Genomic DNA, 16,416 nt, shown 5'->3' with positions numbered 1-16,416 from the left:
ATTCATATATTTATTCATATATTTTATTTCTTTTTAAAATTTTGCTTGGCCAGAATATTCATATTTATTTATTTAATTATTTTGGCCAGAATATTTTTCATTTTATTGTATTTATTTATTTATTCATTTATGTATTTATTTATTTTGTTTGGTCAGAATATTTTTCATTTAATTGTATTTATTTGTTTATTCATTTATATATTTATTTATTTTGCTTGGTCAGAATATTTTTCATTTAATTGTATTTATTTGTTTATTCATTTATATAATTATTTATTTTGCTTGGTCAGAATATTTTTTATTTAATTAATCTATTTATTCATATATTTATTAATATATTTTATTTCTTTTTAAATTTTGCTTGGCCAGAATATTTATATTTATTTATTTAATTATTTTGGCCAGAATATTTTTCATTTTATTGTATTTATTTATTTATTCATTTATGTATTTATTTATTTTGCTTGGTCAGAATATTTTTCATTTAATTTTATTTATTTGTTTATTCATTTATATATTTATTTATTTTGCTTGGTCAGAATATTTTTCATTTAATTGTATTTATTTGTTTATTCATTTATATATTTATTTATTTATTTTTCTTGGTCAGAATATTTTTTATTTTAATTAATCTATTTATTCATATATTTATTAATATATTTTATTTCTTTTTAAATTTTGCTTGGCCAGAATATTTATATTTATTTATCTAATTATTTTGGCCAGAATATTTTTCATTTTATTGTATTTATTTATTTATTCATTTATGTATTTATTTATTTTGCTTGGTCAGAATATTTTTCATTTTATTGTATTTGTAATTCGGACCTGCTCATTTCCTTCCACGCCCACGTGACCTGAGCAGGTGTCATGTAAACCTTCCCCCGGCAACAAGAACAACAAGACGAGTTCCGCGCACGCGCGCACCTGCCGTGATTAGCTGGCGTGTTATATTTCCTGTCTCGCGTGCTCTTTTCACTAAACTCCACGCACAGAAACACTTTGAGGAGAATAATACGAAACACTTTGAGGAGAATAATAAGAAACACTTTGAGGAGAATAATAAGTCTTTTGACAGGTGGTGGAAAGTGACGTCACCTGCGTGGAAGCCTCCATGTAAGTAGAAAGAAACATGTCCCTCGCGTGGACTTTGTCGTGTTTGTGTCTGAAAGGCGGCTTGGAGTGCAAGTGGACGGAATGTGTGCGGTGTAGTAGCAGCCGCGCGCCGCTGCGTGTCGCTGCTGAGCGCGCAGGTACGAGCCGTGGAATTAGCGCCACTTAGTTTGACGACGTCGAGGGGAAAGCTCTTGACTAATGTTCTTTTTGACGCTCGCCCACTCCACGGAGGAGAGATCCAGCAAGTGTCACTGGACGACAATGAGCGTGGAAGTGTGAAGCTGCCGATCAGCTGTGGACGTGACCATTATTCACTTTTATTGCTACACTTGTCGCCACAATGGGGTGAGTTTCTTCCACACTGACGTCACACCTGCAGCATTATTCATGACCGATCATTCTTAATGACGTCACACCTGCAGCATTATTAATGACCGATCATTCTTAATGACGCCGTAGTTCTGTGTGCTGTCAATCACAATGTGTTGCTATTAATAATCCTGCTGGGTCACGTGGCTATCTGACTGTCACTCATCTTACATTCTTTCTTTTCAACACTTTTCATGCTCATTTCAATACATTCATCTTGTCATTATGGTGGTACTTAATGAATACTTAGGTCTACTACACTACTGTATTTAATGATGTCATTATGCTGCTACTTAATGAATACTTAGGTCTACTACACTACTGTATTTAATGATGGTGCTACTTAATGAATACTTAGGTCTACTACACTACTGTATGTAATGTTGTCATTATGGTGGTACTTAATGAATACTTAGGTCTACTACACTACTGTATTTAATGTTGTCATTATGGTGGTACTTAATGAATACTTAGGTCTACTACACTACTGTATTTAATGATGCTGCTACTTAATGAATACTTAGGTCTACTACACTACTATATTTAATGTTGTCATTATGGTGGTACTTAATGAATACTTAGGTCTACTACACTACTGTATTTAATGTTGTCACTATGGTGGTACTTAATGAATACTTAGGTCTACTACACTACTGTATTTAATGATGCTGCTACTTAATGAATACTAAGGTCTACTACACTACTGTATTTAATGTTGTCATTATGGTGGTACTTAATGAATACTTAGGTCTACTACACTACTGTATTTAATGATGGTGGTACTTAATGAATACTTAGGTCTACTACACTACTGTATTTAATGTTGTCATTATGGTGGTACTTAATGAATACTTAGGTCTACTACACTACTGTATTTAATGATGCTGCTACTTAATGAATACTTAGGTCTACTACACTACTATATTTAATGTTGTCACTATGGTGGTACTTAATGAATACTTAGGTCTACTACACTACTGTATTTAATGATGCTGCTACTTAATGAATACTAAGGTCTACTACACTACTGTATTTAATGTTGTCATTATGGTGGTACTTAATGAATACTTAGGTCTACTACATTACTGTATTTAATGTTGTCATAATGGTGGTACTTAATGAATACTTAGGTCTACTACACTACTGTATTTAATGATGGTGGTACTTAATGATTACTTAGGTCTACTACACTACTGTATTTAATGTTGTCATTATGGTGGGACTTAATGAATACTTAGGTCTACTACACTACTGTATTTAATGATGGTGGTACTTAATGAATACTTAGGTCTACTACACTACTGTATTTAATGTTGTCACTATGGTGGTACTTAATGAATACTTAGGTCTACTACACTACTGTATTTAATGATGTCATTATGGTGGTACTTAATGAATACTTAGGTCTACTACACTACTGTATTTAACGATGGTGGTACTTAATGAATACTTAGGTCTACTACACTACTGTATTTAATGTTGTCATTATGGTGGTACTTAATGAATACTTAGGTCTACTACACTACTGTATTTAATGTTGTCATTATGGTGGTACTTAATGAATACTTAGGTCTACTACACTACTGTATTTAATGTTGTCATTATGGTGGTACTTAATGAATACTTAGGTCTACTACATTACTGTATTTAATGTTGTCATAATGGTGGTACTTAATGAATACTTAGGTCTACTACACTACTGTATTTAATGATGGTGGTACTTAATGATTACTTAGGTCTACTACACTACTGTATTTAATGTTGTCATTATGGTGGGACTTAATGAATACTTAGGTCTACTACACTACTGTATTTAATGATGGTGGTACTTAATGAATACTTAGGTCTACTACACTACTGTATTTAATGTTGTCACTATGGTGGTACTTAATGAATACTTAGGTCTACTACACTACTGTATTTAATGATGTCATTATGGTGGTACTTAATGAATACTTAGGTCTACTACACTACTGTATTTAACGATGGTGGTACTTAATGAATACTTAGGTCTACTACACTACTGTATTTAATGTTGTCATTATGGTGGTACTTAATGAATACTTAGGTCTACTACACTACTGTATTTAATGTTGTCATTATGGTGGTACTTAATGAATACTTAGGTCTACTACACTACTGTATTTAATGTTGTCATTATGGTGGTACTTTATGAATACTTAGGTCTACTACACTACTGTATTTAATGATGGTGGTACTTAATGAATACTTAGGTCTACTACACTACTGTATTTAATGATGCTGCTACTTAATGAATACTTAGGTCTACTACACTACTGTATTTAATGTTGTCATTATGGTGGTACTTAATGAATACTAAGGTCTACTACACTACTGTATTTAATGTTGTCATTATGGTGGTACTTAATGAATACTTAGGTCTACTACACTACTGTATTTAATGATGGTGGTACTTAATGAATACTTAGGTCTACTACACTACTGTATTTAATGTTGTCATTATACTGCTACTTGATGAATACTTAGGTCTACTACACTACTGTATTTAATGTTGTCATTATGGTGGTACTTAATGAATACTTAGGTCTACTACATTACTGTATTTAATGTTGTCATTATGATGGTACTTAATGAATACTTAGGTCTACTACACTACTGTATTTAATGTTGTCATTATGGTGGTACTTAATGAATACTTAGGTCTACTACACTACTGTATTTAATGTTGTCATTATGGTGGTACTTAATGAATACTTAGGTCTACTACACTACTGTATTTATTGTTGTCATTATGGTGGTACTTAATGAATACTTAGGTCTACTACACTACTGTATTTAATGATGGTGGTACTTAATGAATACTTAGGTGTACTACACTACTGTATTTAATGTTGTCATTATGGTGGTACTTAATGAATACTTAGGTCTACTACACTACTGTATTTAATGTTGTCATTATGGTGGTACTTGATGAATACTTAGGTCTACTACACTACTGTATTTAATGATGGTGGTACTTAATGAATACTTAGGCCTACCACACTACTGTATTTAATGTTGTCATTATGTTGGTACTTAATGAATACTTAGGTCTACTACACTACTGTATTTAATGATGCTGCTACTTAATGAATACTTAGGTCTACTACACTACTGTATTTAATGTTGTCATTATGGTGGTACTTAATGAATACTTAGGTCTACTACACTACTGTATTTAATGTTGTCATTATGGTGGTACTTAATGAATACTTAGGTCTACTACACTACTGTATTTAATGTTGTCATTATGGTGGTACTTAATGAATACTTAGGTCTACTACACTACTGTATTTAATGTTGTCATTATGGTGGTACTTAATGAATACTTAGGTCTACTACACTACTGTATTTAATGTTGTCATTATGGTGGTACTTAATGAATACTTAGGTCTACTACACTACTGTATTTAATGTTGTCATTATGGTGGTACTTAATGAATACTTAGGTCTACTACACTACTGTATTTAATGTTGTCATTATGGCGGTACTTAATGAATACTTAGGTCTACTACACTACTGTATTTAATGTTGTCATTATGGTGGTACTTAATGAATACTTAGGTCTACTACACTACTGTATTTTAATGTTGTCATTATGGTGGTACTTAATGAATACTTAGGTCTACTACACTACTGTATTTAATGTTGTCATTATGGTGGTACTTAATGAATACTTAGGTCTACTACACTACTGTATTTAATGATGGTGGTACTTAATGAATACTTAGGTCTACTACACTACTGTATTTAATGATGCTGCTACTTAATGAATACTTAGGTCTACTACACTACTGTATTTAATGTTGTCATTATGGTGGTACTTAATGAATACTTAGGTCTACTACACTACTGTATTTAATGTTGTCATTATGGTGGTACTTAATGAATACTTAGGTCTACTACACTACTGTATTTAATGTTGTCACTATGGTGGTACTTAATGAATACTTAGGTCACAGTGTCGTTATTGTCACAGTGTCGTTATTTTCACAGTGTCGTTAATTTCACAGTGTCGTTATTGTCACAGTGTCGTTATTGTCACAGTGTCGTTATTTTCACAGTGTCGTTATTTTCACAGTGTCGTTAATTTCACAGTGTCGTTAATTTCACAGTGTCGTTATTGTCGCAGTGTCGTTATTGTCGCAGTGTCGTTATTGTCACAGTGTCGTTATTGGTACAGTGTCGTTATTGTCACAGTGTCGTTATTGTCACAGTGTCGTTATTGTCACAGTGTCGTTATTGGTACAGTGTCGTTATTGTCACAGTGTCGTTATTGTCACAGTGTCGTTATTGTCACAGTGTCGTTATTGTCACAGTGTCGTTATTGTCACAGTGTCGTTATTGTCACAGTGTCGTTATTGGTACAGTGTCGTTATTGTCACAGTGTCGTTATTGTCACAGTGTCGTTATTGTCACAGTGTCGTTATTGTCAGAGTGTCGTTATTGTCACAGTGTCGTTATTGTCACAGTGTCGTTATTGTCAGAGTGTCGTTATTGTCAGAGTGTCGTTATTGTCGCAGTGTCGTTATTGTCGCAGTGTCGTTATTGTCACAGTGTCGTTATTGTCACAGTGTCGTTATTGTCACAGTGTCGTTATTGTCAGAGTGTAGTTATTGTCAGAGTGTCGTTATTGTCACAGTGTCGTTATTGTCACTGTGTCGTTATTGTCACAGTGTAGTTATTGTCGCAGTGTCGTTATTGTCGCAGTGTCGTTATTGTCGCAGTGTCGTTATTGTCACTGTGTCGTTATTGTCACTGTGTAGTTATTGTCACAGTGTCGTTATTGTCACAGTGTCGTTATTGTCACAGTGTTGTTATTGTCAGAGTGTTGTACAGGAAGAGTTTTTGTCAACGTTTCTACTTGACTGCACATCTGTGATTTGATCAAATGTTTTATCTAAAGTACCATCTGACTTTGTTTGGGAGTGAAAGTAGTTCTGACTCACCTGTGCACGGACTACACACCTGTCACCTCACTTGTCAACGTCAAGTCAACTAACGTTTGAGTGATAAGTCAACTAATGTTTACTTGTCATATAAACATGTGACTGACACACAGTGATATCAACATGTGATACAGTAGAAGATGTGTAATATCAACATGTGACTGACACACAGTGATATAAACATGTGATACAGTAGAAGATGTGTAATATCAACATGTGACTGACACAGTGATATAAACATGTGATACAGTAGATGTGTAATATCAACATGTGACTGACACACAGTGATATAAACATGTGATACAGTAGAAGATGTTTAATATCAACATGTGACTGACACAGCGATATAAACATGTGATACAGTAGAAGATGCGTAATATAAACATGTGACTGACACACAGTGATATAAACATGTGATACAGTAGAAGATGTGTAATATCAACATGTGACTGACACACAGTGATATAAACATGTGATACAGTAGAAGATGTGTAATATCAACATGTGACTGACACACAGTGATATAAACATGTGATACAGTAGAAGATGTGTAATATAAACATGTGACTGACACAGTGATATAAACATGTGATACAGTAGAAGATGTGTAATATCAACATGTGACTGACACACAGTGATATAAACATGTGATACAGTAGAAGATGTGTAATATCAACATGTGACTGACACACAGTGATATAAACATGTGATACAGTAGAAGATGTGTAATATCAACATGTGACTGACACACAGTGATATAAACATGTGATACAGTAGAAGATGTGTAATATCAACATGTGACTGACACACAGTGATATAAACATGTGATACAGTAGAAGATGTGTAATATCAACATGTGACTGACACACAGTGATATAAACATGTGATACAGTAGAAGATGTGTAATATCAACCAGTGACTGACACACAGTGATATAAACATGTGATACAGTAGAAGATGTGTAATATCAACATGTGACTGACACAGTGATATAAACATGTGATACAGTAGAAGATGTGTAATATCAACATGTGACTGACACACAGTGATATAAACATGTGATACAGTAGAAGATGTGTAATATAAACATGTGACTGACACAGTGATATAAACATGTGATACAGTAGAAGATGTGTAATATCAACATGTGACTGACACACAGTGATATAAACATGTGATACAGTAGAAGATGTGTAATATCAACATGTGACTGACACACAGTGATATAAACATGTGATACAGTAGAAGATGTGTAATATCAACATGTGACTGACACAGTGATATAAACATGTGATACAGTAGAAGATGTGTAATATCAACATGTGACTGACACACAGTGATATAAACATGTGATACAGTAGAAGATGTGTAATATAAACATGTGACTGACACAGTGATATAAACATGTGATACAGTAGAAGATGTGTAATATCAACATGTGACTGACACACAGTGATATAAACATGTGATACAGTAGAAGATGTGTAATATCAACATGTGACTGACACACAGTGATATAAACATGTGATACAGTAGAAGATGTGTAATATCAACATGTGACTGACACAGTGATATAAACATGTGATACAGTAGAAGATATGTAATATCAACATGTGACTGACACACAGTGATATAAACATGTGATACAGTAGAAGATGTGTAATATAAACATGTGACTGACACAGTGATATAAACATGTGATACAGTAGAAGATGTGTAATATCAACCAGTGACTGACACACAGTGATATAAACATGTGATACAGTAGAAGATGTGTAATATCAACATGTGACTGACACAGTGATATAAACATGTGATACAGTAGAAGATGTGTAATATCAACATGTGACTGACACACAGTGATATAAACATGTGATACAGTAGAAGATGTGTAATATCAACATGTGACTGACACAGTGATATAAACATGTGATACAGTAGAAGATGTGTAATATCAACCAGTGACTGACACACAGTGATATACACATGTGATACAGTAGAAGATGTGTAATATCAACATGTGACTGACACACAGTGATATAAACATGTGATACAGTAGAAGATGTGTAATATCAACATTTCTTCAACAAGTTTTGATTGACATAGAGTAGTGTGTTGTAGGAAGTTTCAGATGATTTAGGCTCCGCCCACGTTGAAACCGGTGTGACTGCAGTCTTGTGTGTTGTGTAAGTCACTGGCCACGCCCACTGGCCACGCCCACTTGTCATGCTTTTTATTTGGCTTTCTATGCTGCAGTGGAAACATGCAGTGATGAACACACAAGTAGAGACCAGTGTGACGTCAAGAAGCAGCAAACACGTCTTTGACTTGTGACACACACACACACACACACACACACACACACACACACACACACACACACACACACACACACACACACACACACACACACACACACACACACACACACACACACACACACACGACGAGTCACTCACCATGAATAAAAATGATCAGCGACCATATTTGGCATTTTGACCTACATCCCTATCACAATTCAATTGTGTATCTATATACATACATTATATATATATGTATGTATGTATGTATGTATGTATGTGTGTGTGTGTGTGTGTGTGTGTGTGTATATAACCACAACATCAGATACAATGTTTACACACATGATACCAGTACATTAGTACATTATATATATATATATATATATATATATATATATATATATATAAAATTCAACCCGGTGGACGAGAGGGTAGCTTCCCTCCGCCTTCGGGTGGGGGGACGGGTCCTGACTGTGGTTTGCGCTTATGCGCCAAACAGCAGCTCAGAGTACCCACCCTTTTTGGATTCACTCAAGGGAGTACTTGAGAGTGCTCCCCCGGGTGATTCCCTCGTTCTACTGGGGGACTTCAATGCTCATGTTGGCAACGACAGTGAAACCTGGAGAGGCGTGATTGGGAAGAATGGCTGCCCGGATCTGAACCCGAGCGGTGTTTTGTTATTGGACTTTTGTGCCTGTCACGGATTGTCCATAACAAACACCATGTTCAAACATAAGGGTGTCCATATGTGCACTTGGCACCAGGACACCCTAGGCCGCAGTTCCATGATCGACTTTGTAGTTGTGTCATCGGATTTGCGGCCTCATGTTTTGGACACTCGGGTGAAGAGAGGGGCGGAGCTTTCTACCGATCACCACCTGGTGGTGAGTTGGCTGCGATGGTGGGGGAGGATGCCGGACAGACCTGGCAGGCCCAAACGCATTGTGAGGGTTTGCTGAGAACGTCTGGCAGAGTCTCCTGTCAGAGAGAGTTTCAATTCCCACCTCCGGAAGAACTTTGAACATGTCACGAGGGAGGTGCTGGACATTGAGTCCGAGTGGACCATGTTCCGCGCCTCTATTGTCGAGGCGGCTGATTGGAGCTGTGGCCGCAAAGTAGTTGGTGCTTGCTGTGGCGGTAATCCTAGAACCCGTTGGTGGACACCGGCGGTGAGGGATGCCGTCAAGCTGAAGAAGGAGTCCTATCGAGTTCTTTTGGCTCATAGGACTCCTGAGGCAGCGGACAGGTACCGACAGGCCAAGCGGTGTGCGGCTTCAGCGGTCGCGGAGGCAAAAACTCGGACATGGGAGGAGTTCGGGGAAGCCATGGAAAACGACTTCCGGACGGCTTCGAAGCGATTCTGGACCACCATCCGCCGCCTCAGGAAGGGGAAGCAGTGCACTATCAACACTGTGTAGGGTGAGGATGGTGTTCTGCTGACCTCGACTGCGGATGTTGTGGATCGGTGGAAAGAATACTTCGAAGACCTCCTCAATCCCACCAACACGTCTTCCTATGAGGAAGCAGTGCCTGAGGAATCTGTGGTGGACTCTTCTATTTCTGGGGCTGAGGTTTGCTGAGGTAGTTAAAAAGCTCCTCGGTGGCAAGGCCCCGGGGGTGGATGAGATCCGCCCGGAGTTCCTTAAGGCTCTGGATGCTGTGGGGCTGTCTTGGTTGACAAGACTCTGCAGCATCGCGTGGACATCGGGGGCGGTACCTCTGGATTGGCAGACCGGGGTGGTGGTTCCTCTCTTTAAGAAGGGGAACCGGAGGGTGTGTTCTAACTATCGTGGGATGACACTCCTCAGCCTTCCCGGTAAGGTCTATTCAGGTGTACTGGAGAGGAGGCTACGCCGGATAGTCCAACCTCGGATTCAGGAGGAACAGTGTGGTTTTCGTCCTGGTCGTGGAACTGTGGACCAGCTCTATACTCTCGGCAGGGTCCTTGAGGGTGCATGGGAGTTTGCCCAACCAGTCTACATGTGCTTTGTGGACTTGGAGAAGGCATTCGACCGTGTCCCTCAGGAGGTCCTGTGGGGAGTGCTCAGAGAGTACGGGGTATCGGACTGTCTGATTTTGGCGGTCCGCTCCCTGTATGATCAGTGCCAGAGCTTGGTCCGCATTGCCGGCAGTAAGTCGGACACGTTTCCAGTGAGGGTTGGACTCCGCCAAGACTGCCCTTTGTCACCCATTCTGTTCTGAACTTTTATGGACAGAATTTCTAGGCGCAGTCAGGGCGTTGAGGGGATCTGGTTTGGTGGCTGCAGGATTAGGTCTCTGCTTTTTGCAGATGATGTGGTCCTGATGGCTTCATCTGGCCAGGATCTTCAGCTCTCGCTGGATCGGTTCGCAGCCGAGTGTGAAGCGACTGGGATGAGAATCAGCACCTCCAAGTCCGAGTCCATGGTTCTCGCCCGGAAAAGGGTGGAGTGCCATCTCCGGGTTGGGGAGGAGACCCTGCCCCAAGTGGAGGAGTTCAAGTACCTCGGAGTCTTGTTCACGAGTGAGGGAAGAGTGGATCGTGAGATCGACAGGTGGATCGGTGCGGCGTCTTCAGTAATGCGGACGCTGTATCGATCCGTTGTGGTGAAGAAGGAGCTGAGCCGGAAGGCAAAGCTCTCAATTTACCGGTCGATCTACGTTCCCATCCTCACCTATGGTCATGAGCTTTGGGTTATGACCGAAAGGACAAGATCACGGGTACAAGCGGCCGAAATGAGTTTCCTCCGCCGGGTGGCGGGGCTCTCCCTTAGAGATAGGGTGAGAAGCTCTGTCATCCGGGAGGAGCTCAAAGTAAAGCCGCTGCTCCTCCACATCGAGAGGAGCCAGATGAGGTGGTTCGGGCATCTGGTCAGGATGCCACCCGATCGCCTCCCTTGGGAGGTGTTTAGGGCACGTCCGACCGGTAGGAGGCCACGGGGAAGACCCAGGACATGTTGGGAAGACTATGTCTCCCGGCTGGCCTGGGAACGCCTCGGGATCCCCCGGGAGGAGCTGGACAAAGTGGCTGGGGAGAGGGAAGTCTGGGCTTCCCTGCTTAGGCTGCTGCCCCCGCGACCCGACCTCGGATAAGCGGAAGAAGGTGGATGGATGGATGGATGGATATATATATATATATATATATATATATATACATATACACTCACACACACAAAGTCCTAACTCCTGATGTTGTTTTCCTGTTGTCACAAAGATGTTCACGGTTACAGTTTGTTCTTTTTCATAGAAGATTTCACCTGTCGCCAGGTGAGTGCAAGACTGGATGATGTGATACATGTCACATGATGTTTTGAATAGTACTTTCAATAGTCATTTTAATTGTACTTTGAATAGTACTATGAGTAGTCATTTTAATAGTACTTTGAGTAGTACTTCTAGTAGTAATTAGTCTATTGGTGGACAATTAGAGAAATGTGGTGAGGTAATGAAGATAATTTCTCCACAATGTTGTACTTCCAGTTGTGTCACATACATTTGTAGTTGTTAAGACTCACTCCACACCTTTGACACGTTGACATGGTGTTGCCATGACAGCAGTGTCACCTCACTAGTCTGCCAGCACACACTTGTCATGTGACACCTCACCAAATATATCATCAATATTTAATAAAGTGTAAATAATGTTTATGAATATAAGTTGTCATGTGACACCTCACCAAATATATCATCAATATTTAATAAAGTGTAAATAATGTTTATGAATATAAGTTGTCATGTGACACCTCACCAAATATATCATCAATATTTAAGTAAACAGGAAGTACGTGTAAATGTTAATAAATATAACAAAGTCAAACATGCAGTCTTTCTTTTTCAGACTGACCTTAATTATCTTTTGCAATGTCATGATCAATAAATCACTCTGTGAACTTTTCACACCACTGTTGATTGTACACTAGATTCACACGACTGTTGATTGTACCTTAGTTTCACACGACTGTTGATTGTACCTTAGTCTCACACGACTGTTGACTGTACACTCGTTTCACACGACTGTTGATTGTACACTAGATTCACACGACTGTTGATTGTACACTAGTTTCACACGACTGTTGATTGTACCCTAGATTCACACGACTGTTGATTGTACACTAGTTTCACACGACTGTTAACTGTACACTAGTTTCACACGACTGTTGATTGTACACTTCTTTCACACGACTGTTGATTGTTCACTAGTTTCACACGACTGTTGATTGTACACTCGTTTCACACGACTGTTCATTGTACACTAGATTCACACGACTGTTGATTGTACACTAGTTTCACACGACTGTTGATTGTACACTAGTTTCACACGACTGTTGATTGTTCACTAGTTTCACACGACTGTTGATTGTACACTAGTTTCACACGACTGTTGATTGTACACTAGTTTCACACGACTGTTGATTGTACACTAGTTTCACACGACTGTTGACTGTACACTAGTTTCACACGACTGTTGATTTGTACACTAGATTCACACGACTGTTGATTGTACACTTGTTTCACACGACTGCTGACTGTACACTAGATTCACACGACTGTTGATTGTACACTTGTTTCACACGACTGTTGATTGTACACTTGTTTCACACGACTGTTGATTGTTCACTAGTTTCACACGACTGTTGATTGTACACTAGTTTCACACGACTGTTGATTGTACACTAGTTTCACACGACTGTTGATTGTACACTAGTTTCACACGACTGTTGACTGTACACTAGTTTCACACAACTGTTGACTGTACACTAGTTTCACACGACAGTTGATTGTACACTCGTTTCACACAACTGTTGATTGTACACTAGTTTCACACGACTGTTGATTGTACACTAGTTTAGCACGACTGTACTCCATTGTACACCAGTTTTACACGAATGTTGATTGTACACTAGTTTCACACGACTGTTGATTGTACACTAGTTTCACACGACTGTTGATTGTACACTAGTTTCACACGACTGTTGACTGTACACTAGTTTCACACAACTGTTGACTGTACACTAGTTTCACACGACAGTTGATTGTACACTCGTTTCACACAACTGTTGATTGTACACTAGTTTCACACGACTGTTGATTGTACACTAGTTTAGCACGACTGTACTCCATTGTACACCAGTTTTACACGAATGTTGATGTTACACTAGTTTCACACGACTCTTGACTGTACACTAGTTTCACACGACTGTTGACTGTACACTAGTTTCACACGACTGTTGATTGTACACTAGTTTCACACGACTGTTGATTGTACACTAGTTTCACACGACTATTGACTGTACACTAGTTTCACACGACTGTTGACTACACTAGTTTCACACGACTGTTGATTGTACACTAGTTTCACACGACTGTTGATTGTTCACTAGTTTCACACGACTGTTGATTGTACACTAGTTTCACACGACTGTTGATTGTACCCTAGTTTCACACAACTGTTGATTGTACACTAGTTTCACACGACTGTTGATTGTACACTAGTTTCACACGACTGTTGATTGTACACTAGTTTCACACGACTGTTGACTGTACACTAGTTTCACACGACTGTTGATTGTACACCAGTTTCACACGACTGTTGACTGTACACTAGTTTCACACGACTGTTGATTGTACCTTAGTCTCACACGACTGTTGACTGTACACTCGTTTCACACGACTGTTGATTGTACACTAGATTCACACGACTGTTGATTGTACACTAGTTTCACACGACTGTTGATTGTACCCTAGATTCACACGACTGTTGATTGTACACTAGTTTCACACGACTGTTAACTGTACACTAGTTTCACACGACTGTTGATTGTACACTTCTTTCACACGATTGTTGATTGTTCACTAGTTTCACACGACTGTTGATTGTACACTCGTTTCACACGACTGTTCATTGTACACTAGATTCACACGACTGTTGATTGTACACTAGTTTCACACGACTGTTGATTGTACACTAGTTTCACACGACTGTTGATTGTTCACTAGTTTCACACGACTGTTGATTGTACACTAGTTTCACACGACTGTTGATTGTACACTAGTTTCACACGACTGTTGATTGTACACTAGTTTCACACGACTGTTGACTGTACACTAGTTTCACACGACTGTTGATTTGTACACTAGATTCACACGACTGTTGATTGTACACTTGTTTCACACGACTGCTGACTGTACACTAGATTCACACGACTGTTGATTGTACACTTGTTTCACACGACTGTTGATTGTACACTTGTTTCACACGACTGTTGATTGTTCACTAGTTTCACACGACTGTTGATTGTACACTAGTTTCACACGACTGTTGATTGTACACTAGTTTCACACGACTGTTGATTGTACACTAGTTTCACACGACTGTTGACTGTACACTAGTTTCACACAACTGTTGACTGTACACTAGTTTCACACGACAGTTGATTGTACACTCGTTTCACACAACTGTTGATTGTACACTAGTTTCACACGACTGTTGATTGTACACTAGTTTAGCACGACTGTACTCCATTGTACACCAGTTTTACACGAATGTTGATTGTACACTAGTTTCACACGACTGTTGATTGTACACTAGTTTCACACGACTGTTGATTGTACACTAGTTTCACACGACTGTTGACTGTACACTAGTTTCACACAACTGTTGACTGTACACTAGTTTCACACGACAGTTGATTGTACACTCGTTTCACACAACTGTTGATTGTACACTAGTTTCACACGACTGTTGATTGTACACTAGTTTAGCACGACTGTACTCCATTGTACACCAGTTTTACACGAATGTTGATGTTACACTAGTTTCACACGACTCTTGACTGTACACTAGTTTCACACGACTGTTGACTGTACACTAGTTTCACACGACTGTTGATTGTACACTAGTTTCACACGACTGTTGATTGTACACTAGTTTCACACGACTATTGACTGTACACTAGTTTCACACGACTGTTGACTACACTAGTTTCACACGACTGTTGATTGTACACTAGTTTCACACGACTGTTGATTGTTCACTAGTTTCACACGACTGTTGATTGTACACTAGTTTCACACGACTGTTGATTGTACCCTAGTTTCACACAACTGTTGATTGTACACTAGTTTCACACGACTGTTGATTGTACACTAGTTTCACACGACTGTTGATTGTACACTAGTTTCACACGACTGTTGACTGTACACTAGTTTCACACGACTGTTGATTGTACACCAGTTTCACACGACTGTTGATTGTACACTAGTTTCACACGACTGTTGACTGTACACTAGTTTCACACGACTGTTGATTGTACACTTATTTCACACGACTGTTGATTGTACATTAGTTTCACACGACTGTTGATTGTTCACTAGTTTCACACGACTGTTGACTGTACACTAGTTTCACACGACTGTTGATTGTACACTAGTTTCACACGACTGTTGATTGTTCACTAGTTTCACACGACTGTTGATTGTACACTAGTTTCACACGACTGTTGATTGTACACTAGTTTCACACGACTGTTGATTGTACCCTAGTTTCACACGACTGTTGATTGTACACTAGTTTCACACAACTGTTGATTGTACACTAGTTACACATGACTGTTGACTGTACACTAGTTTCATACGACTGTTGACTGTACACTAGTTTCACACGACTGTTGACTGTACACTA

General features: G+C 38.8%; 1 protein-coding gene across 5 annotated transcripts in view; it reads left to right on the top strand.

Annotated features, from left to right (window-relative positions):
* Positions 1-919: 919 nt before the first annotated feature.
* Positions 920-16,416, top strand: part of homer2 (homer scaffold protein 2) — a 72,915-nt gene continuing 57,418 nt past the window's right edge. The window contains exon 1 of one of the 5 annotated variants that reach the window (XM_061975324.2): positions 920-1,116. In XM_061975324.2, coding sequence (XP_061831308.1) covers positions 1,115-1,116 — 2 coding nt within the window. In that variant the 5' untranslated portion in view covers positions 920-1,114. Of the gene's footprint in view, positions 1,117-1,218; positions 1,462-16,416 lie in introns of those variants that run through there. The other 4 variants (XM_061975322.2, XM_061975325.2, XM_061975323.2 and 1 more) reach the window with 4 other exon arrangements.

The sequence above is a fragment of the Nerophis lumbriciformis genome, linkage group LG15, assembly GCF_033978685.3.
Source record: "Nerophis lumbriciformis linkage group LG15, RoL_Nlum_v2.1, whole genome shotgun sequence".
Taxonomy (NCBI): Eukaryota; Metazoa; Chordata; class Actinopteri; order Syngnathiformes; family Syngnathidae; genus Nerophis; species Nerophis lumbriciformis.
Note: the sequence above shows the minus strand (reverse complement) of the source record. Positions and strands in the feature narration are given on the sequence as shown.